Raw genomic sequence first — 24,469 nt, forward strand, 5'->3', positions numbered from 1 at the left:
GTTCAGAGGGCAACAAATGAAATCAGGAAAGACAGCAATTGAAAAAAGTGCGAGGGAGATCTGCCTGCCAGACGCAGGTCTAGCAAGAACTCCCTTTGGCAGAGATCAATACATGGCAATATCTTAAGATAGTTCAGAGTCACTTTATCTTCTTAATTCTTCCACTTTCCTCACTCCCCTCAGTACCTCCCTCTTTACCAGAAGTGATTCTAAGATTTTAAGAAATTAAAAGAGTAATTTCTACATACAAAACTGGTAAGTCTCTGAAAAGGAAATTAAAGGTTTTACAATAAGATGTAGTTGTAGTTATCTACATCCAGGAAGAAAGCAACCCTACTGCTTCATGCCCAGTTGTAAGCAATAATACTTTGAATGTAGCAGGCATTCAGTAAGTAAGGAATGAATGAATGAATGAAAGCAATTCCTCAATACATTTACTACTGTACCATCACCAGGTACACTGGGAGAAACAAATTCTAAGATTCTTTGGTAGCAGTGATCACGGAGGTCACTTAAGAGTTCAACAGTACTGTTGGCCCTATCACTGAGAAGAGCATAAAGCCTCATCTCAACCCTAATGTTTACAATCACAAGGCGAAACAAAAGTGATTTAAGATATTTAGAATGTGATACAAGATAAAATGCAATTATGTGCTATAATTTGAGGTTTAACTGTGTTACAGGGATGAGGGCAAAGGTCACTGCTCTTATTGTCACATAGCCTAGAAACATTCTATGGTCCAGAAGTTCAAGAAGAAATCAACAGTGCCCTCTTAATAACAGTCTTCACAAGGACATAGAAATGTTGCGTACTCATTTCTACATGAATGCCCTACAGATGTCTCCAATGCAGAAGGCCCAAAACTGGACTGAACGTTCTCATGCTCACCAAACCTTTCCCTTCTACTTCCTATCCTGTTTAATAGTGTCATCAGTCTCCCAGTACTGAAAAGTCTTCACATTATCTTAAATGCTCCTTGTACCCTCAATCCACATACCCAGTCACCCAATAATTCTAATGTAAAAATGCATTTCATTTGGGACCCCCCACACGCCCCATCACTATTGTGGTTCAAGTTCTATTAAGTATTATCAGTGTTACTACAATAGCGTTTATAGGTGATTTTTTCCGTATCAATAAAACTCCCATAGCACAGTGCTCAATAAGTGTTGGATAAACTGAATTGAACATGGTGTCTAAAATGGAAATGTACTTATACTCAATGGAAGTTTAATTACATATTTTAAGGTTCTGGCTTCCACAACCATTGACTTTAGGCTTCAATCTTTCACACTTGTTTAGTAGACTTCAGTCAAAAATTAAAGCTGTCTTGCTGAACTATGAAAATTATAGATGGGATGTATTAAATTTTATGAATGTTTGAAAATATCCACAACCCTATAATCTATGTAAGGAAGAAAACAATATTTACTGTTGCTTTTGAAAATAAATCAATTTATATCACTCAATTATGTGCTAGGAAACTTTTTGCCGAAGCTCCAGCATAATTTATAGTTGCATATGAAGTGAAAAAAAATGTTATTTCAACACATAAACCATGCTCTTAGAAAGGAGATATAATTAAGAAAGAATTGACATTCGTGTCCTTACTGCGCCAATAGTCACATCACATTAGATGCATATAGTTAGTACACGTAACCTGAATTTCAAAAGCACTTCCACATTTAACTAAGTTATTTATAAAAATGAAATTAAATATAAAAATAGGAAAATCTAACCAGAGTATTACTACTCTAACAGACCCTTTCCATAGTTTAATTTGAAGGAAAATAAAAATATCATACAAAGAAATAGCCTATTTAGAAAACTGATTTGGTATATAAAAGTTAAACTTGTTAAAAAAAACCAAACAATTCTGGAATGCCTACTACACGCAAGGTAATAACTGAACCCAATAAAGTTAATTTGTTACAATTTGTGATTCATCTAAGGGATATGGTGTCTTACCACTTACAAAGCGTATGGACAACAAATGTTCAGTGTGGATTCTAGATGGCTCAGCAATTTCCAGTTACAATTCTTTTGAGATGCCACACGTGCTGTGCTTACTCAGGCCTTTGCACTTGCTTTTCCCTCTGTCTGATACCATCTTCTCTCAAACATTTCCATGGTTCTCTCTCACACTTCCTTCAGGTCTTTGCTCAAATGTCACCCTGTCAGTGGAAACTTCTCTGTCAATCCTATTTAAAACTGTTAACCCCACCTAACTCTCATTCCTCATTGATCCTTTATCAATTTTTTTTATACATTCATCACCATCTGACATAGTAAGGTGCAAGAGGACACAGGTTTTTGTTCACTGCTGTATCCCGAGAACCCAGAATAATGCCTGTCAGAGCAGGTACTCAATGAATGAATGAGTCAATGAATGAGCAAGAACTAGGTTTGAATTCTGGTTCTCAGACTGTCCATCCCTCTGTGGCCATGAGCAATCTATTTATCTACTCTTAGGACTTGATTTCTTTATCTATAAAATGGAGAGGGGGATATCTATTTTACAGTGTTTTAAGGAATATACATATATATGCACATACACATATATGTAAATTTGTACACACACATACATATTTACATGTATTAATTACATACACCCTAAACATCCTAAAACAGAGTCTAGAACATGGTAGGCAACTCCCAAATCGCAAAGTCCAGACTAAGTAACTGAGTGTCCTAACACCACCCTTGGGACTTTGTTGGATTATAAATACTCAGTTTCTAAATGCAGGGCCTGCTGGAAGAAAGGAAGTTTGGGCTCTGAGAGTTGGATGCAAAACCTCCATTATTAGAATGAAAGCACAACTAGGGACAGGTCAGCTGTAACTTGAGACACAATGTGGAAGTCCAATAGCAAACACGGGTACTACAATCTAAGTAGGTTGAAAGCAAGAATTTTTCAGTGCTTGGGAGCTCAGCGGTTAGCAGTGGACACCATGTCCTACAATCAGCTTTATCGCTCAAGAGAGAGTTTTATTACCAATGATTATTTCTTACTGAATTTGATAAGAAATTTTTGGCAGACAGGTTACAATCCTGACTATGCTTTAAAGACCTAATACAGAGTTTCAAGTTTGCTTTAATACAACATTTTATTTTCCTATATTAGAAGTCTCTACTTTCAGAAAATAACCAAAACCATGAGATAGATTACTAGAAATTCAACAACTTCAAACTCGATTTAAAATTAGAAGCACTGAAGAATAAATATTTATAAATATTTTCTGAAAAATAAATTCAATTTAGTAAATCAAATATGATTTTGTTAGCAAAATGCAAAGTAAATTCTAGATCATAAAACTTTAAAAACTGACTTATAATTGTAAAGAATATTTAAAAAATGAACTTATTTCAGTGCAGTAAGTGCTCTGAAATCAATCTCTTCGTTATTCTCTTGTTGCTCCCACAGGCGTCTCATTTCCTACTCTGGCTGTCATTTTCTGCCCCACAGTGCTTCAAGGATGGCAGTATCTTAGTAACTGACACTGCCATTGATCTCTTACTGAGAAGGTCAATATTTTCTTTGTATACATACACAGACTTGGGCCGAGTCTTCCAGGCATTCAAGAATTGAAAAAAAAAAAAAAGACTTTTCAGTTTGTTTATTATTAAGGCAGGAAAAAACAAAGGACTTTTGTCCCAGGTAAACAGTAATTGTAAGGATAATTAAATGACTAATAATGGATTTTCAGAGAGTAAAATTAAGTCATACCTCTCTCTTAAAACTACTTTTTTCATCATGCATTTCATTAACTTGAGTTTAATTTCATCAGCTATTCTTACTCTAAACTCCATTACTTACATTTCAACAGTAACACAAAATAGATGTGTGTCTATTCTACTGTCTCTTAACTGAATTCAGTTATAATCATTGGCCAAGTAAAAGGAACGTGCAAAAGGAATCTGCATTAAATATACACCTTCTCTATCTAGCACCTACTGTACCTCCGGCAGATCCTGCTCTTTACTGGCTGAATTTTTGTAACGATGTATATAATTCATAAAAACCAGATCAATTTTATTCTTTTGGGGCCATTGTTCAAGGTGGCTGCTGTATAGGGAATAAACAAATAAGACGCCCACCTAAACTTAACACTTACATTTGCGATTTTGACTTAATGATCAAATTAAGAGGGAAAAAATCAGTTTCAGTAACTGTCTCTGGTGTTGCTAAAGATATTGGTCTGAGACTCTGGCTATATCTGAAATGCAGTTTCCTTCACAAAGAGAGAGATGGTTTTCAGTACTTAATAAAGATTAGTTAAATAAATGCTTGAAAATATATAAATATATCATAATAAGGAACAAAATGTGACAAGGGAAAAATGAAGAATGAACACAAGTGTTAGTCTAGATCAAGATGAATTCAAAGAGCTTTGTGAGACTAATAATGCTTTCAGGTGGTTCTTATCCTGAGGTCTAAGAGCTAAAGCAGCTTATGAAGCTTTAGGTGTAAACTTGTCTATACAGCTAAAAGTCTGCTGCAAGACACACAGCTAATCAGAGTCAGAGATGAATTAGAACCACGTCTTCTGACTCAGCCTATCCACCTCTATTTCAGAGGAGCAGAATATGGAAAGGATGGCTAATATTGACTAAATGTCTACTCATTTATGTGCTAGGTTTTAACATATATCTCGTTTACTTCAATACAACTCTTTCAGGCAGGAATTATGATTCCCATTTTTCAAGTGAGGAATCTGAGGCTCAAATGCTTAATTTACACAAGATTATACACCACTAAAGTATCAGAGCCAGGATTCAAAGCTGTATATGACAACCACAAAACCCATATTCTTTCCATGCTGTCTCCTATTTGCTTATATCAACAGCTGAGGTTCCAGCTGGACAGGAGATAGATAACACTGCAAGGTGAAGAACTTATTTTGTAGGAAATGGAGACCAACTGATGGCTTCTGAGTAGAGGAGTGACAACACTAGAACCAAGATTCTGGAAGATAACTGGAAAGTGGCTTGAATGGAGAAGCAACTGAAATATAGAATCTGAAAGCAACAACACCTTGGAAGTTATTGCTAAAATTCTGTAGTAAGATTAAAAAAGGAGACAGCTGAACTATTTGCTATGAAAGTGGGAAGCCACAGATGCAAGAGAAATGGAGGAAGGTGAGTTGGCAGATTATGAGCCTAAGTAACAGGAAGAATGTTAATACAATTTACAGGGGACCTTTTTAACCACTGAAGTGATGAGGAGAAAAGACAAAATAGGGAGACCCTAGTAACCATGAAACCAAGTTTTTTTTTTTAATTCACAGAAAGAATTTAAATCATGATAAAACCATGAATACAGGTTACCATGACAGCAAATTTCTAGTGAAAGATTAATAATTTGACATACTTTAAACAACAATAACAACAAAACATAGAATGAGTATCTAAAACAAACAGAAGACACTCAAATTTATTCTGATTGGCTAAATATAAATAAAATTTTAGTAGAATGAGGGGGAAAACACCTCAGATGAGAAGAATCTCCATGAACTTTGTCTTACTGAACTTCTTAGTGAAATGATATATGGGAAATCAGAAGCTGAAGGGGTAACCATTAAAAACTAGAATGTAAATTCGAGTTCTAAATGATCTCATCTAAAAGCAACAAATGGAAAGCACTTTCTACATATCAAATAAATAAAATATGATGGCAAATTATCCTGGGTTCCCACAGATTTGTTTACATTTCTGTTCAACCTTACCTATAATTACAGTAGCAACCCAGGAACTGGGCTGACACTTGCCACTATCTTTTTGTGGTGTGAAATTATTTTCACACTTGAAGTCTCCTAAGAAGACCCAGAATATTTTTTAACAGGGAAAACAGAGTTCAAGAAAATACATATGGAAAGTGAAAGAATAAAAGTTAAATACCACAAAAACAGTGTGGAGATTCCTCAAAAGACTAGGAATAGACTTACCATATGACCCAGGAATCCCACTCCTGGGCTTGTATCCAAAAGGAAATCTACTTCAGGATGACACCTGCACCCCAATGTTCATAGCAGCACTATTTACAATAGCCAAAACATGGAAACAGCCTAAATGTCCATCAACAGGTGACTGGATAAAGAAGATGTGATATATTTATACAATGGAATACTACTCAGCCATAAAAACCGACAACATAATGCCATTTGCAGCAACATGGATGATCCTAGAGAATGTCATTCTAAGTGAAGTAAGCCAGAAAGAGAAAGAAAAATACCATATGAGATCGCTCATATGTGGAATCTAAAAAACAAAAACAAACAAACAAACAAAAACAAAGCATAAATACAGGACAGAAATAGACTCATGGACAGAAAATACAGACTTGTGGTTACCAGGGGGGTAGAGGGTGGGAAGGGATAGACTGGGATTTCAAAATTGTACAATAGATAAACAAGATTACACTGTATAGCACAGGGAAATATACACAAAATGTTATGATAAATCACAGAGAAAAAAAATGTGACAGTGAGTGTGTATATGTCCATGAATGACTGAAAAATTGTGCTGAACACTGGAATTTGACACAATATTGTAAAATAATTATAAATCAATAAAAAATGTTAAAAAAAATTTTAAAAAAAGTTAAATACCACAGAGTAAAACAGACGACACTAATTATTTCTGTTGTTCTCACTTTCTATTTCCAGCATGCTTTCCGGCTTCATGTGTTTCAAATTAAATGTCAGCACAATTTCAATGCACCATAATCACCAACATCACCACCACCAACAACAAAATACTCAGAATGGCCAAGAAGAAATTTAATCTAATGGGATGCAATAAAAAATAATTTAAGAGAAACCCCAACGAAATAATCTATCACAGGCATAAACTTTCTGTGTTGTTCAATTAAAATGATAGTAAATTAATTACACAGATGTTCACCAAAAGGAACCAATTTAAAACATTTATTCAACACCGAGTCCTGGTAAGGATCATTTGAGTGACAATAACAAGAAACAGGAGAAGCAGTACAGGGCCTCAAGAAGCTGAAAGAAGGGAGTCAAGAGGCCCTGGAGGCTCAAGCGGAGCCTTAGAGCAGCCCTGGGCTTTGGCAAAGTCACAGAGGATGGCTCTGCAGGCACAGAAACTGGACTTCCTGAGAGCTGAACAGGTTTTCCACAACTGATTCTAAGCAAAGTTATAAGAAATTGACTTTAAAATATAAATTCATTACTTTACATGGGGAAATACATTTAGAGTAATAAACCACATCATTAATTTGATAGGATATGGTCTCCTAATTTTAGAATTATAACTAGAACAAATAAAGCCAGATATTCTTAAAGAACATTTTAATCAAGACAGGTAGCTAGTTGAGTTTCTTCTGTAGTCTTGAACTATTTCGGTTTCACAAAATATTTTGGTTATCCCAAATAAGAATATTTCTTCTGTTTTGCCTTTGGGAAGATTTTTCTAGACTTATGAAGACCAATTAATTTCTGAAGACCAGATAATTCACTGAAGAATGTTACAGATTTATACATGTACTCATTACTTCCTAAGGATACAGCCTTGTTCCCTTGAAGAGAGTTAACAAAATCTTAATCTCTGAGATGAGATCTAGGAAACTTGCTTGTCTTATCAGCAAAGTATTTAGAAGCTATCCTACTGGCTTTTTTGTGTGTAGATGGTTAATCTCATTTATGTAGGTAATAAACTTTCAGAAATTTTTTACCTCAAATGATGCCTGAGTTGATTTTATCTCCAGATTCTCAGGGTATCTTACTATAATCTTCAATGTACTGAATGAAGTACTGCATTTTCACAGAGGGAAAGAATATTACTGATTTCTATCTCCTCAAATTAAGTTTAAAAAACCTATTAGTTGGATCAAATCATACAAAACAATAATAAATATAACATGGACAGTGATCACATCAGAAATAACAGATATATCTATTCAGTACCACATTTCAATGGGTACCTTCAATAACATTCTTTATAGATCTATGCATCACTTTATTCTTTAAGAATAATTGATCTTACTCATCTATATTCCAGAAACTGTTTGATGTGCTAAGAACACAATGAAGCACTGTACTTTTGTTTTTAGCGAGTTGCTAATGTAGCTGCAGAGACAAACCAGTGGACAATGACGAAAGTATGACATGTGTTAATATGAGAGAGAATCGAGTTGTTATACAGGAGCATATACATTTCCAAGAGTTCTTGACAATTTGTCTCTTCCAAGGAAAAACCTAATTACACCAACACCACCACAATCATGATTACCACAATTCTCATCACTTACTAACTATAATTTATTGAACCCATGCCATATGTTAGGAGTTACATCACACCATCTTTAATCTCCACTACAGCTCTGTGAAAAACAACAACACTCAGCTGTGACAGACAGACAGCTGCTCACAGCTGGGCAGCACACAGACCACACTCTTTCCTACTAATTATGAAAACTTCTACGGTACACCAATATCAGACAAAGTCTGTGACCATGACAACTCTACAATCATATCTAAACACAGAAACAGGAACACATGCAAACACAACAGCCTCCATGGAAGGCCCCATGGAGAGGTCCAAGTGAGAGAAACCAAGGTCTCGGGCCAACACGCAGCACCAGCCAGACTCTCATGTGACTGAGATGCTGTGGGGGTGAGCTCTCCAGCCTCAGTCAAGCCTTCAGGAACAGCAGTCCTCGGCAGTGCCCGCCAACACCTGGACTGTGAAATCATGAGACCCTAAGCCAGATCCATGAGTTAATCTACTCCTAAATTCCTGACCCACAGAAACTGTGAGAGATCGTGTTTTTCAGCAATAGATAATGTGTAACGTTAATGTGTAAATTAATATAATTGTATGTTAATGAGTGTGTACTCTTCCAGTTAGAAGAATTATAAAGGAGGTCGTGTAATTAAACATTCATTAATACTGTGCTTTTAATTCTTAGACTGTTTTCTTTTTTGAACGTATTTATAATAGCCACTTAAATCCAACATCTGAGCCCAATCAGGATCAGCTCCAATTAATCATTTTCCTCCCCCTCAGGTCACACCTTCTTTTAATTCTATGAACACAGCTACTTAACTTCAGGATCAGAGCTCACATGGAATCAGTTTCCTGAGTATGAATCACAATTTCCTGTTTCTTTGCACATCTAGCAGTTTTTGGTTAAAAGCAGAATTGTGAATAATTTATTGTAGTGGATCTATTTTGTTTTTCTAGGGATTTTATTGTTGTTGCTCCACGAAGAAGTTAGCCTGCTTGGACTGGAGCTGCGAAATCTACCTCCCCTTCAGCGCGCAGCAGCTGGTGCCTCTGCTCAGCTGCTGGTTTACTAGCCTGCCCCTGAGGGTATCCCTGGGCCTACGAAGATTAGAAAGCAGATAAAAATTTGGGTAGGTTTGATGTCAGATTGGGAGGCTCACTCTCTCTGTAGTTACCTTTGTTTCCAAGGCTCCCCAGCCTAAATTACCAGTTGCTCTACCAGCCCAGAATTCTGCCCTTAGATACAGGAATTTAATCGGGCTTCCAATTTTTACCACCCAAGCTGTGCACACTCTGGGGGATACACTCCATCAAAGATGCAGCCAATCTGCATAACTTGCCAGAAGCTCTGTCTTTCAAGGGTTCACCATCCTCCTGGTTTTGCCAGCGTTTTTGCTGGACTCTCTGGGTCTCCCATGGGTGTGTGAGCATGTAGTCTAGAGGTCAGCCAGGGTTTTAGCCAGAGTTTTAGCTCAGATCTTAGATTCCAGCCCTTCTGTGGCTCTCCTTCCAGAATGTATTCCTTAAATTTCCATCTGCTCTTCTCTCTGAACTCTGTCGTGGCCTCCATGAGCTGGAAGAATGTCGTTTTCCACTGCCAGATCTAGGGGGCTTTGGAGCACCTCCAGCAAGAAAGTCATTAATCCTCAGTTCTTAGCCAACCACGGTAGTCATTCAGCAGCAAACTCTTGTCATGTTTCTGCCTACCTTTGGTCATCTTCTAGAACATTCCATTAGTTGTTTTTAATAATCTGGCCAGTGTTTGTCATCGTTATCTGCTGGAGGAACTGCCTGACCTCTTTGACCAGCCATTACTTGGAGTACCCGGGACTATTTTAACAGCCTTCCATCCTGTCTTCCTGCATCCACCCTCACCCTCAATTTCCCAGACAGAAGCTAGTGTCACCCCTGGGATATGAAATACACCCATCATAACCCCTCACAAAGTCCTTGCAGAGATTTCCACTTCACTCAGAGCAAAAGCCAAGCCCTCAGTATGGTCTGCAAGTCCTGTACGAAGCTGCCCGAAGCTGCCTCTCAAACCTCGTCTCCCATCAGCCTCATCCGGACGGCTCTGCTGTGCTTCCAACACCCCCAGCATGTTCCACTGGGCACTTGCTGTCCACTCGGCCTGACTCTCTTCCCTCAGATACCTGCAACAACCGGCTCCCTCACTTTTTTCAAGTCTCTGTTCAAATTCTGTTCTGTTAGGGAAGACTTCCCTGATCACCTCATACAAAACAGCATCTCTCCACACCATCTTTTTCACTTACCCTCCCCGGAACATGTGTATAAACACACACACAGGTTTCTCTGTATCTGTCTTCACAAAAACATGGGCTGCATGCAGGCAAGGACTTTGCTGTGTTCGGTATCATAACTGAAGGGTCTGGAACAGGGCCTGGGAGGTGGGAGGTGCTCAGTAAACAGTAGCCAAACGAGTGAATGGGTTAAGTGCTTTGCTCTGTTAGGCATTATTGTCCACCCTTATGTATTCATTCGTGCAATGTTCACAGCACCTCATCGGGCGGGAAATGTGATTAACCCCACCTTGCGATGAGGGACTGAGGCACAGGGAGTGGACGCCCAAGCTAACCAAGCGAGTAAGCAGTGAGGCCAGGGCTTGAACCAGGCAGTCTGTCTGCAGGGCCCCATCACATTAGGCTGCTCAAGGTGCCATAACAAAATACCACCGGCTGGGTGGCTGAAACAACAGAAATTTATTTGTACAGTTCTGGAAGCTGGAAGTCCAAGATCAAAGTGCTGGCAGTGCTGGTTCTGTGGTGACGCCTCTCCCCTTGGCCTGCAGATGGCTGCCTTCTCACTGTGTCCTCAGTAGTTTTTCTTTGGGTGCACTCGCCTAGTGTCTCCTCTTCCTAGTGGATTAGGACTCTACCTTTTTGACCTCATTTAACCATAATTACTTCCTTAAACACATTATCTCCAGATATCACATTGGAGGTTAGGGATTCAAATTATGACTTTTGAGAGGACACAATAATCATAATTTATGCCCTTCAAACATCAGCACCAAATGATTATGCCGAACATCTGCTAGTGGACGTCCACACACTGTGCACTAATTTAGTGCAGCTCTGGGAACCACCTCCTTTGTAACTCCTCACACGGAGCCGGCAGAAAACCCTACTTCTGGTGAGTCCCTAACGGAAATCTGCTCCGGTCTCTTAGCTCCTTGAACACATTGTGCCCTCCCACCGCAGGGCCTCCACACTCCCTGATCTCACAATCTGGAATGCTCTCCTTCCAGACAGCTCCATGACTCATTTTTCTCTTTATTTAGATTTTCCCCCCCAGAGTTATCTCCATTAAATTTTGCTGGAACAACCTACTCACAACTGCAAGCATACTTTCCCCTAGCATGTCCCCCTACTTCTCCCTTTGCTACTTAAGTCTTCTCTGAGGCACTTTAAAAAAATTATCTATCTTTTCCCTGTAGAACATAAGCAAGATGAAGGTAGGATTTTTTTTACTTTATTTACTGCTATTTCCCCAGTTCCTAGAGAACTGCTGGCACATAGCAGACACTAAGTAAATGTTCGCTGAATGAACAAATGAATGAATGAATGAATTTCCCCAAGGTCACAGAGCTGGTAGAATTGAAATTTGAACCTTATCTGACTAAACAATCTAAAAACTTAACTGCCAAATTATACTGTATAGAGCAGCTAACAACTCTTTAGTAAGATACAAATCTGGTCAAATGGCAAAAAATGCTCTTCTTTGACACAAACAGTAAATTTCATACAGCGATGGGAAAATGCCCATCTTTACATAATCTCTACATAAACAAAATTAATATTCCTTACAAGAATAAATTATAAAAAATCATTCTTTTTAATACTGGAGGCAGCTGACCATTTGTACAATTGAACATTTTGTATAAAAAATTTGGCAAGGTCAGAGACACTTCAAAGGTGAATAATCTAGTCCAGATTCCATTATTGTTGAATAGACACAAAATTGGTTATAAGGGTTTCCCCAAAAATGTATTTTATTCCAAGGTAAGAGAACAAATAAGTGACATTTATTCATTTATTTATTTGTCAAATATTTAGCAACCACCTACTCTGACCAGGTACTGTTCTAGGCACTAAAGATACAACAGTGAACAATTCTTACATTCCTGAAGGGGAAACAATGATTTAAAAAAATAATAATAAGGAATGTATTCATGTCATAAAAATATTAGTTTTGATAATAAATGGCCTTTATAAGTCATTCCGAAATAATTTAGAAAAACTTCCATCACAGCAATAAAGTTTCATACTCTGTGGAGCCAGATGGCCCAGGTTTGAATCTCCATTGCAAGCTGTGCCCCTGGCAAATTATCTCCTCAATTTGCAATTTCACAAATGGGTAAAACAGAGCCCTGCAAGGCTGATGTAAAGATTAAAAGAGGAAATATCCGAACAAACAACACACTGCAGGGAAAATTATGAATATCAAAGAATCTTATTATTATTATTATTATCATCATCATCATCATCATCATCATCATCATCATCATCATCATCATCATCATCATCATCGTTAGGCTATGTAAACAAATCTATTTCTTCCATTGTATGCCAACTAGGCTGAACCCATATGAAAACTCTTGGGCTTCATATTTATTCAGTATCTTTTTTTTTTTGGAAACCTGGATGAGTCATTAATTAATTCACACAACAAATATTCACTTGGCATTTAATAATGCATGAGAGGTGTTTTACTAGGTGCTGGGTATACAACAGGACAGGCAAAATCTCTGCTCTTTTGGAGTTTAAGCTGCCAAGTTACCATAGGTATTAGGTATTATAAGAGTAAACTAAAGAAGTGCCTAACTTTTCAACAATAAACAATGACTTTAAAGAAATCAATATTTACCTAGACCTATTATAGGAGGCCCCTCGAGTGATGCTCTAAAGTTCATGAGCAAGTGCAAGATTGGGAACACCTGGAAGGAAATGAGGAGAAATCCTAGGACTCTACTTCCAAAAGGTACTTGCCTTAGTAGAATCTACTTAATTTCATGGCACACAGTAGTACTTTATAAACAGTTTTCAAATGAACTGGTAAATTACAGGTCTTCACTACCATCCTAGCCCAGGATCCCATCACCTTTCCTGTACTACTGAAATGGTCTTCTAACTGGCCCCTCAGATTTGCCCTGCTAGTCTGTTCTTCAAATAACTATCAGAGTTACTTTTTCAAATATGTTATATTAAGTCACTACGTTGACTAAATGGCTCCAAAGGTTTCCCATCACACTTCAAACCCTATACCCTCGAAGGCCCAGAGAGCCCTGGGCGATCCGGCCCCTAACTACATCCCTGACCGCCCCTGCCTTTGCCCAGCACTTGGCTCTAGCCACTCAGGCTTCCTTTTGAACCTCAACCAGCCCCGCTCTTTCGTGTTTCAGGGCCTCTGAGATCCATGGGTCTGAAAACCCTTTGGCTCACAGCGCTTCCTCACGCTCCTTGCTCAAGACCAGCTAAGTTAAAGCGGCCTCCTCACACAATCGTTATCACATTTGACTCGTTTCATTTTCTTCTTGGTCATCATGTGAAATGATCTTGACGGTTTATTGTTGATTTATCTTCTGCTGTGTTTCCTTGTGTTATTTATAAGCATTGTGAGAACCCTGTTCTCCTTGTTTTCCTCCAGCCAAAAAGAATTATTGCTGAGTTACTAAATGAAAGAAGCTCTTAGCTCTGTTTCCTGTTCTCTTTAAATTGCGGAAATAACAAACACCCAGGGACAAAAGGGAGATCCTGGCAGGGCTCAGCTTCATCCCACGGAGTGCCTCCGGAGCCCCCTCTGCCCGCCCGGCCGCGCACCCGTTTCCGCTCGACTTCCACTAGGGGGCACGCTTCACTGGGCCGGCCTTCTCTTCGCCTCCCCGCCCGCCCCGTCCACCAGCCATTCACCTGAGCCCCTCTCGGCTTCCATCAGGGGGCGCGCCTCTGAGGGTTGGGCCTCAGCGGCCGCCGCCGCCGCCGGCCTCCTCAGCGCCGCCAGCACCGTCTCCGGGGGCAAGTCGACCAGTTTCTCCCACACAGACTCCGTGTAGAAGTCCACCGTATGTGCACTGGAAATGGGCAGGGCTTCCCTCAGGAACCGCAGGAGCTCCTGCAACTTAGCACGCAATGTGGGCAGGCCTTGGGTCACCGGGAGCGGGCGAGAAGCCGCCATGGCGCACACCCTCCCGGGCTGTAGGTGGCGCAAACGTGGCCGCAAAGCGGGAGCTCGGTAGCACAGGCCCGATAAGTAGAACTCCGATCTGGACTATGGCTAGGCGATTGATTGCTTCTGCCTGATGACGTATTTTGACTGCGTCCGTTGTGGTCTTTCTAGCCATGGCGCCGGTAAGGCCGGCTGCAAGGTGGCGAACAGAGAGTTTTGGGACGCATGGTGAAGGAGTTTCACCGGTTGGATTCAGAAACAAGAATGTGAAACACAGGACGTGGCGACCTAACCATGCGCAGGCCTTCGTGGGGAGCGTTCGCGAAGGTATGTAAGAGGGCGGCCTTTTACAAGTCGTCAGGCCTGTGAAATTTTAGGATACACGATCCACCGAAGCAGGGAAGGGTTTAGGAACCAGACCGGAGCCCTACGTGGGGCAGAGGAATCTTTTCTTTAATGTTCTGATGCTGTGGGCTTCTCAGAGCTCTGGATGGGAAGACGAGGCAGTGTTGCTAACTCTTTAAACATCTGCCCTGACTTTAAATTTCATTCTTGTTCAGAACGCTTTATCTCTGCATTTCCCCCGTGAAACTATAAATAGAGAGCACCTACGGGTTAATTTGTGCGTGTAGTACAGTACAGGATAGAAAGACGGGGTCAGGTATGTACTGCCCCATACCCTTGCTAATTACAAATACCCCACAGCCCTCCAGTCTTCTCTTACTGTCTTTACTTCTTCGCTTTAATTCGTGTTTTTCATTTTGCCTTGCTGTCTTTCAGTACCCTTAAATTCCATTTGGAGTGTCTTTCAGTACCCTTAAATCTTAAATAAGTTTAGTCTTCTGATAATTGCCAGACGTTCAGAAAGTTATACAACATCCTCCCTCTTATGTTGAATTACTTTAGAAAATCAGTTGTATGGTCTTTTATCTAAGGTAAAATAGTAGATTTTTTTACCTTAGATATTTATTGAAGACCTAGATTAAATATTTTAGATGAATTAAGGAATTTGTTTGATTTGTGCGTACAATAAGTTGGAGCTGTGCAACACTCTAGTTATTTTCCCTTCTTTGAAGTTCTTGAGTTCTGCACAACTACTGTTGTTCTGGACTTTTTGCAAAGGACCAACGTACTAGTCATTCCATTAGCTTAACCTTGTTTTCTTGAAATAACATTTTAAAGCAAAATAATGTAACTCTTGTATCTGAATGTGATGATGTAAAAACTATTTTAAATTAACAAGTACACTTTTCATGCAACTTATTTTCTGAGAAAGTAATTTATGACCAATATTCTTCAATAGGACAAGGCTTTGCATTTCGAAGAAAACTAAAGATCCAGCAAAGTTACAAGAAATTGCTATGGAGAGAAAAGAAGGCTCAAACCTCACAGGAATCCCAATTCACAGATCGATACCCCGATCATCTGAAACATCTCTATTTAGCTGAAGAGGAAAGACTCAGGAAGCAAGTTAGAAAATTTAAGCAGCCTTTGTTAGAACAAGTTGACCAGCCTCTGTCAGAAGAACAAGTTACTCAACCTTTGCGGGAAGAGCAGTGTAGCACTAACCAAGCTTTGTTTGAAGAACATTGTAGCATTGAGCAGCCTCAGCCAGGACAACAGTGTAGCGTAAGAGGGAAGTATGTATTATCTTCTTTTGAAATTCTTCACTGTAGATGTAAGTAGTGTTTTATGAAAGAGATTACAGGACAGTTTCTGTAGGAATGGTAATTTTTCTCAAAGCGTTTTATAAGTCACAGGTAATGTGAAAATATTTTCATGGAGGCTCTCTTGTTAGCTTAAATGTCTGAATTAGGCCAGTTTAGCTTAATAGAAGAAGTAATGGAGTGGGAATTAAGAGATCTGGGTTCTGGATTTAAGTCTCTCAAGTCCATTTAACTTATTTGGACATTGATGGACACCTGTTATTGATGTACTTTTTAAAAAAAAAGTAATTTTTAATAAGTGTGTAATTTAGAGCTGCTGTATTGCACAAACCTGGAACGGATTGTTTGCACAGACTATGGTATCCCTAACCTATCTCATGATGTTGTGAAGACTAAATGAGTTCATTTAGTTCATACATGGTACTTAAAAAGGCATATGATACATGGGATGTGCTACTTCAGTGTTAACTGATACTACTAGTATTAAACTGGATTTTTTTTTTGTGGCGAACATAGACTAGGTTGCAATTAAAAAAACAAATGAAATGGAATAGAGACAAGTTGGTCAAAGAGCTTTGGGATTAAAGTTCATGTACACCCAAAACATCCTTCATAACATCCTTTAATGCCTTTTTCAGTCTCTCGTTTCTGCTAGTCATATGCTGGTTTCCTATTTTTAAATATTTGAGGGTCTTTGAGAGCTTTCTGTATTTTCCCTGGTTGAAATATTTCTCCCAAACTTTCCATTTGCCACTTTTTCTATCTTGAAAGCTGTAACTATATTTTTTTAATATGTTATTTGGACAATTTACCAATAAAATTAATGTCCCCTTTCTTTCAACCTGTCTTCCCCTCTTAAGTTGCATTACTGAGGTTTGATTATACAAGTACTATATTTGACAATTTTGTCATAATTTTGGCTGTATTATTTTTAATCCTTGTGACTTACTTGTCTTCATTTATCTCACAAAGCTCCATTACTATTCCAAAGAAGAATAAAAAGAAAACGTCAAATCAGAAAGCACAGGAAGAATATGAGCGGATACAAGCTAAGCGTGCTGCTAAGAAAGAAGTAAGATCTCCTTTTAAAATATTTAGATTCATTTTTCTTTATCTTTAGTGTATATGTAAGCTTCTCTTCTTAATATAGGGCACATAATATGCCCTCTATAATTATTTGTATAAATGAGTGAGCTGAGCAAAGCGGGAGAATTTTAACATGTTTAAATTCCTTGATTGTTTGTATTACCCTTGGGAGGTAGTACTGGTAGTTCAACAATAGGCTTTTAAAGGTACTGCTTGTAGGTTAATAGTATGAGCGTCTGGGACAATGTTTCTCAAGAGTATGGCCCAGGTAGTTGCATTTTAACAAGTGCCTCAAGAGATTCTTATGTGTGATAAAATTTGAGAACTATTAATTTAAGAAAAAAATAGATGATTTTCATAAATTTACATCAAAGTAAGTTAAAAGTCAGAGGGAGGCATTAGAATAAAATATTTTTTTACTCCAAAGAGTTGGTTTTGCTTATTAAAAACCCTACTAGGTTAATTTAGCAGAAAGTTACCACTCTTTCTTATCATTCAGAAACCCAAAATTATAATAGCATTTTTTAAATGAGTAAAAACCAATTATCTACAACTTCAACAAAATAAAAATCTGTGGTTAATTCGTATTTCTTGTATTGAAGCTATATTAATCCATTACTTTAAAAAGGATTGCACATCAATCAGAAATACTCCAAAGATGGCACTGACATAATTCTTTTTATGTCTTAGCTTTACAGTTTGTGTAATTAAGAAATCTGGAAGTTAAACATCTAAAATTCTTACAATTATTCTTAAACCGATGGCAGACTAGGATGAAGGAGGAACATTCATGGCAAAACTGGACCTTTGTTGTATTATGCTTTTTTATAACCAACCATATGATATCAGTCAACTTTGGAAATAGTATACCAGATGAAATAAGGACTATTATACTGTAAAACAATATTCTTTAAAAATTTCCTTTATGTATGTATAAATGCTTTGTATTTGTGAAAATTGAGCATCAGCTTCTCATCTGTAAGAGGAAGATGAATTTTAGCATAAAAAGTTTTGAAAGGATGGAATATGCTATGATGTGTATGAAAGCACTTTGTTAATTATATCACCATACCAACGTAAGGCTGTGGTATTTGGGGGCTATGTGTGTTACAGAGGAAATTGAAAAATAGTGCACATGTTGCATAAAGAACTTTTAAAACTTTCACATTTAATTAAAGAGTATTGCATTTCAAGCAGTGCTTTTCAGGTGTGTATATAACTGAATTATTTTTCCTTAAACTCAAATGAATTTGAGTCTTTATCTTAGGAAATCAAATGAGCATAGTAATTCTTAAAAGATCAAATCATAATACCTAGCACATAGATGCAGTATATAGCTAATAAGTGCTTCTTGAATTAAATCTGTCAGATTGCAAATTAGAAAGAACACCAGATATTCTGGAAATGAAGATTTTAGTGTTATATGGACTAGATAACCTCTAAAATCCCTTTTAACTCTTCAGTGGATCTGGTTAAATGACGAAATCATTAGATAAATATGCCTTCTCTCTTCTGTGCTCTAATTTTATTTGTATACAAATGATTAAAACTGTTTAATAACTTTACATTATTCTGTGTTATAGCATGTATTGTAGTATAAAAGCAAACATGGTATACTGCTTTACTTACAACACTTCATATTTTGTAAAATATAAAACAAACCTTAAGTGTTTGCATGGTGGTAACTATTTCAACAGAATTATTGAACAGTATCTGCTGTTTGTTACTGGTGAAAATTACATATGTTAATAATTGCAGGAATTTGAGAGGAGAAAGCAAGAGAGAGAAGAAGCTCAAAGGCTCTATAAAAAGAAGAAAATGGAAACATTCAAAATACTGAGTAAAAAGACTAAAAAGGGCCAACCAAACTTGAATTTACAGATGGAGTATCTTCTGAAAAAAATACAAGGAAAAAATTAAATCAGACATGTTGTCTGATTAAACAAGAGTTAAAATGTCCTCCGGCTCTTGAGTCCTTTTGTGTGTGTACTGTCCCTCTAAACAGTTAATTAAATTTGTCAGCAGAGACTAGATTGCTAAGCTATACTAAATATAAAATGTCCAAAATTTTTTTTTTCTGTAAAAGAACATTTTCTATATATGCTCTACATGATATGATTTGTTTTTTATTTATTTGCTTCATGAAGAAGTGACAGAACCTGCTGTTTGAGTGACAGGTTCGATGTAATACTTTTGTACCGTAGGACATTCAGATGAAATAAAGTGTTTTGAAAATAAGGGAGCAGAATTTTTAATCATAATATTTAAAAGAGAGTTTTGTAATTTTGTTTCTCAAAAATCTGAAATGTATTTCTGGGTTAGTGTTTATGGACAGATGCTGAAGGGCAGAAAATACAAGTGCGTGGAAGGGAAGATGGGGTCAGGTACTCCTAAGGCAAATACTGAAGAATGCAACCCTGTCTCAGCTTCTCCATTCCCTTTGTTAGTCACTTACCTGTGTGTCTTCACTCACCTGTGTGTGTTAAGAGGGTGATGGAAATGGTAGGAGATTTGGAAAGTGATTGTATAAGCTTTTAAACTCACTCTGAAAGCCGTCTATCTCGATCAGATTTAACCTAGCCTATTGCTTGGTGCCTGTTTCTTGAGAAGTATGCTGAGGTCAATAAACTCTCCCCAAAATCGTTTGACCAAAAAATAAAATAAGGGAGCAGAGCTTTCAACAAATCATTTCAATGAAATGTTTAAATTTAGTAATCTGTTTTAAAATTCATTTTAATGATGAAGTCCCCTTGGACTTTTCAATTTATGTATTTTAATTTAGGTGCATGTTACAGGGGATGGTCTTTCCAGAAATCTGAGAGCAGGCTACTGGGTGCTGAAACTACTCTCTTCCCCCACCATTCTGCAATGTGGTCTTTATCAAGCAGAGTTTGATGTAAGAATTTGGATAGTCTCATATTTATAAATATTTCCTTGAATGGATGTATATAGCTTGCTAGTTAGTATAAGATCTTTTGAATGACGATAGCAAACCAGCAGGGTCACAGCAGGAATTAAGCGTTCCGGATCCTGTGGGACTTTGTCATATAAGCACATTGTCACTGGGCCTTACCAGTGTTGTCTCAGTTGGTACCTTTGTCATCCAAGGGAAAGTACTGGAATACTGGTTCTCCTCTTGCCTCCTTGCAATCACTGCAAAATGAGAAAGGCTTGGCTATCATCATTATAAACAAAAGGACGGTACAATAATATTCATAAAACATTGCATAGTAAAGTTTTATAAGTGGTAACAGGTGCAGCCAAATATTGGAAGCCCTCCAACCCTACTGATGGCTCTGTATTTAAAAGAGCAACAGAAGGGGGTAGGTATAGCTCAGTGGTAGAGCGCATGCTTAGCGTGCACGAGGTCCTGGGTTCAATCCCCAGTACCTTCATTTAAAAACAAAAGCAAACTCCCAAAAGTGCAATAGGAGATGGTAAGGAAACAGCTTACTAAACAGAATTCTTTATTGCATAGAAAAACAGTGCTTAGAAATTTTCAGTACATTATATTGCATTTAAAATGAGCAATGTGGCCTAAATTTGGCTATATTGCAAAGCAGAGTAAAATATTTTAATTGCTTTATAATGATTTCACATGTATTTTTCATTTACTTCTAGACATTTTATCAGGGTAGGACAAAACAGGAAGAGATCTGGTCTTTTTGAGAGATGAGTGAAATTAGTTAAGTTCATTTTAAAAACTTTTTGTTGAACAGCTGTTATATATGCAGGGTCCATGTTAAGGAGTTATTCTTGAAGAAAAGGAACATACAAGGCAGTAAATGCCAAAGAATATCATCATAGAACAAAAAGCAATCAGTGGCCATTCGGTACAAAACAAAAGGTTCAGACTTTACTGCACCAGAGAAGCACCCACAGAATTTCTTAAAATGCTTATTCAAGGGCCCTACCCAAGACTTGCATAACTGATTGGCTCAGTGATTGATGTTTTAACAAGCAACCCCATGATTCTGTTGTGGTTGGTCCTCAGACCACATCTTGCAAAGCATGGGACCAGGGCCTCCTGAGAGGTGTCATTATGTCTTCAGGCTCAAGGGAATTTTCACGGATGAGATGGCACGTGAGAAAAGACTTTCAGGTTGAGAAGAGAATTAAAGGTGAAGAAACATGAGGAAAATTACAAGGAGAAGAAAACTTGGGATGTATTTAAGAGCTTACCTACTACAGTCTTAAAAATAGTTACCAGATAGATACGTGTATGTCATCATTACTGATGGGGGCTAACACTTCTAACCATTACTGATATTTCCTTCTACGTGAAGAGGGTACCCTCAGCCTAACACTCATAGTCTCTTTACTCTTCTTACTTGTTCTGCCCAGGGAGGTAGCGAGTTATATAAATGATAAGTTTGGGAGAGGACCTGGCCTGCCTGCACAGTGCACATACTCTTAATTACTATTCTCATACTGAAAACTGTAAAGAATGGGCTGTGTTGATGAAGGCAGAAAGGGGACAGAGGCAGAGCAGGGGAGAGGCCTGTGTTTGGGAGCGTGTAATATCTAAAACTCCCAATTTCTGCTGCGTGCGTCAGTACCTTGAGGGATAAAACAGGAATGAAATTTGAGGGAACACGATACACAAGTGGAGAAACTTTGGGTGGCCAGAACTTGTGGTTTCAGACTTCAATGTGTATTCAGGGAGTTTTAATCTTGGCAGTTTGTAGAGGCTTATATTGGACCATTAATTTGACTTTTATAAATGTGCAATAGGCTTTTTATTGCTATGGTTTTGGCAAGAGGCTTTAAGTCTGAGAGGCACTTGGGATTTTTGAGCTGAAGTTTAGGGTAGCTTTGTCCACAGAAAATTGGTTATTTCTACAGAGGTGGGGTACAATTTTGGACCTTAAATAGAAGTGTGTAGGCTTCAACAAAGAAGCAGGGAGGGGAGTGGAAGTGATGGAGACAGGTTTCAATAAAGGCACAGAATGTGGCCATGTGGTGCCTACCCATATGCTGGCCTCCCAGATGGCCTCAGCTGTATCAGCCAAAATGAAGTTTATCGAGCTATTCTGGCTGTAGTGGCGTTAACAAAGGCATTGGCATGTGCAGGCAGCCTCAGGGTACAGGCTGCTGCAGTTTAACCTTGAACTACATTTAAATTCATGTATGAGCATCAGGGGCCTCATCAGAGGCTGCAGAGACACCAGAATGCAAGTTCATTTGAGGCAAGAATTTAATGATGGAAAAATATTTATAGATATGCTAAACATTAATGACTATATCAGTATTTGCTATTTTTGAACATCAAGGCAGAGGACTTGTAGGCAATACAGAGCTCTAGCAAAGTTCATGGTTTACACTGTCCATGCCAGTCATAAAATGCAGTGTAAAAGAGCAAATTTTGAATATAAAGAGATTTTGATTATACTAGATGGGAAAGATCAGGACCACAAATGAGACCTAGTGACTGAGACTGCACCACTGCAAATCTGTACTTTGCAAGATAGCATCGGTGTCTCAACTGCCACTCTGAGGGAAGGTACAGTGTGCCAGGCAAAATGCATGCTGATAAATTTAACTTCTTGCTGAAAAATTTCTTCCAATTTAGTCTAAGTGTGCAGGGCATAGACCCCTGACAATGGGCATGAACTGATTGGCATTCTGATGAGGCTCAAGCCATCCTCAGTTATCCCCATTCCTACAGACCCATGAGTTTCCACTGTAGAGTTTCAGTAACATGTTGTCTGACAAAAATAGCTACTGGGTCTGGGAACATAATTTTGTCCAGGTGTGAAGCAAGTGTTAAGATAGCCATGAGTATTCTGTTACTTCTTTAGACCTTTTAAAAATTGAGACACCCCATAGACTTGATGCTGAATTAATTTAACTTTTGAGGAGCTGAAGGAGCTACATCCATTTCCAAGAAAGACACACAGGCTGCAGCTGCTGTTGGAATCTATGTAGTCACTAATGTTTCTTGTTGTGAGTTGAACAAAATAAGAAACTGGGAGGTACTTTAATTTCATTAGACTTCTACCACATAAGGGCAAGAACACTAGATTCTGGGTTGTGATTTTATTGCCTTTGCACATTAACTTGAAAGGTAATTTAATAGATTTTTTTTCTCCCTAGGAGTTTGAGAGGGGGAATATATAAAATACGGGACATCACATTTTGCTGGCAGTTTAACATGGGGCTCTCTTTAAGTATTTGGGTAATTGCCACTGAGAACATCTGATTGAATTATCCATGGCACTGAGAGAGCTCCACCCCAAAGGGCACATTTCATGGGCCTAGTGACCTCGGGGTCTCACAAATAGTAGATTTCTTAAGGTATAATCAATTGAACGTATTTAAAATGTATAATTTGGTGAGTTTGGGGACATGTATACACTCATGAAACCATTCACAAATCTGTCATCATTATCTCCAAAAGTTTCCTCATGGCCCTGAAATCTATGATCTTGCTAGTCTTGCAGCTTTTACTGATTTTAATTGTGTGTCTCTGTTCCAGCAAACTTAACTGAGACCTGCTCTATAACAGCATTATGAAATTAAATGTTTGCCAGGTGGCACCACATGAGAGCAACCCAAATTGTGGCAGTTCCTTCACGGTACTGTCCTCTCCTAGTGCAATGTTAGATCAGATTTCTTGTACCCTTTGGGCTAAAGACTCTACTGATAGGAGTAGAATATTTGAAACTGGCCTACTAAGATTCAAATGAATCCTTATAACCGCCCCACCACCACCACCACACACACACACTGAGGTCATCCCAATATCCATTCAAACCTGAAGAAATCTCAGGAATAAAATACATTACTAAGTGTTAGAATAAGGATGGCCACATCTTAGTCCTTGCAATACTCCCACAAAGCCAGTTAAGAAGCCTGTCAGAAAAGGCTACCCCATTTGTTCAAGATCTCAAGGTGAGGAATAGAATGTCATTCCTAGTTTCCTGGTAATTCCCAACACACATATGTCCTGTCCTCCTGTTAGAGCAGGCAGATAGCTAGATATGAGCAGAGAAAGGGGGACACAGACCAAATGGCAGGAATTGGGCAGAAAGAGGGTCACAGGCCAAATGCAGGAAAACATACTGTAAGCACCAGGGGTCCCTGGGCAGAGAAAGAAAAGCAGGAATCTTTGGGTTGATAAAGGGCTACACCTTTTGGCCTGGAGACCAACGAAGAAAAGTCAGAAAAGGCAGGAATTTCCAGTGTCCAAATGTAACCTTTTGCTCATTATGCCCTCATTTCAATAAAATTAGCCTTGCAGATCAGAAGTACCCATCATGCTCCGATGCCATGACGC

General features: G+C 38.3%; 2 protein-coding genes across 2 annotated transcripts in view; one reads left to right on the plus strand and one right to left on the minus strand.

The window, feature by feature from the left end:
- METTL25 (methyltransferase like 25) overlaps positions 1-14,554 on the minus strand; it is a 78,654-nt gene extending 64,100 nt beyond the window's left edge. The window contains exon 1 of the mRNA XM_072973330.1: positions 14,182-14,554. Coding sequence (XP_072829431.1) covers positions 14,182-14,446 — 265 coding nt within the window. The 5' untranslated portion in view covers positions 14,447-14,554. The remainder of the gene's footprint in view (positions 1-14,181) is intronic.
- CCDC59 (coiled-coil domain containing 59) lies at positions 14,243-19,149 on the plus strand. The gene is made up of 5 exons (XM_006197868.4): positions 14,243-14,333; positions 14,609-14,764; positions 15,741-16,077; positions 17,077-17,176; positions 18,949-19,149. Exons 2-5 carry the CDS (start codon positions 14,611-14,613, stop codon positions 19,108-19,110), a joined length of 753 nt encoding a protein of 250 aa, XP_006197930.2. The 5' UTR covers positions 14,243-14,333; positions 14,609-14,610; the 3' UTR covers positions 19,111-19,149.
- Positions 19,150-24,469: the final 5,320 nt, after the last annotated feature.

Source organism: Vicugna pacos, chromosome 12, assembly GCF_048564905.1.
Source record: "Vicugna pacos chromosome 12, VicPac4, whole genome shotgun sequence".
In the NCBI taxonomy this organism is placed as follows: domain Eukaryota; kingdom Metazoa; phylum Chordata; class Mammalia; order Artiodactyla; family Camelidae; genus Vicugna; species Vicugna pacos.

Bases quoted from the DNA above. Each gene is read 5' to 3' on its own strand.
- CCDC59 (XM_006197868.4), top strand. From the start codon at position 14,611: ATGGCGCCGGTAAGGCCGGCTGCAAGGTGGCGAACAGAGAGTTTTGGG. The intron at 14,765-15,740 runs GTATGTAAGAGG...ATTCTTCAATAG, and splicing joins CGTGGGGAGCGTTCGCGAAG to GACAAGGCTTTGCATTTCGA. The intron at 17,177-18,948 runs GTAAGATCTCCT...TAATAATTGCAG, and splicing joins AGCGTGCTGCTAAGAAAGAA to GAATTTGAGAGGAGAAAGCA.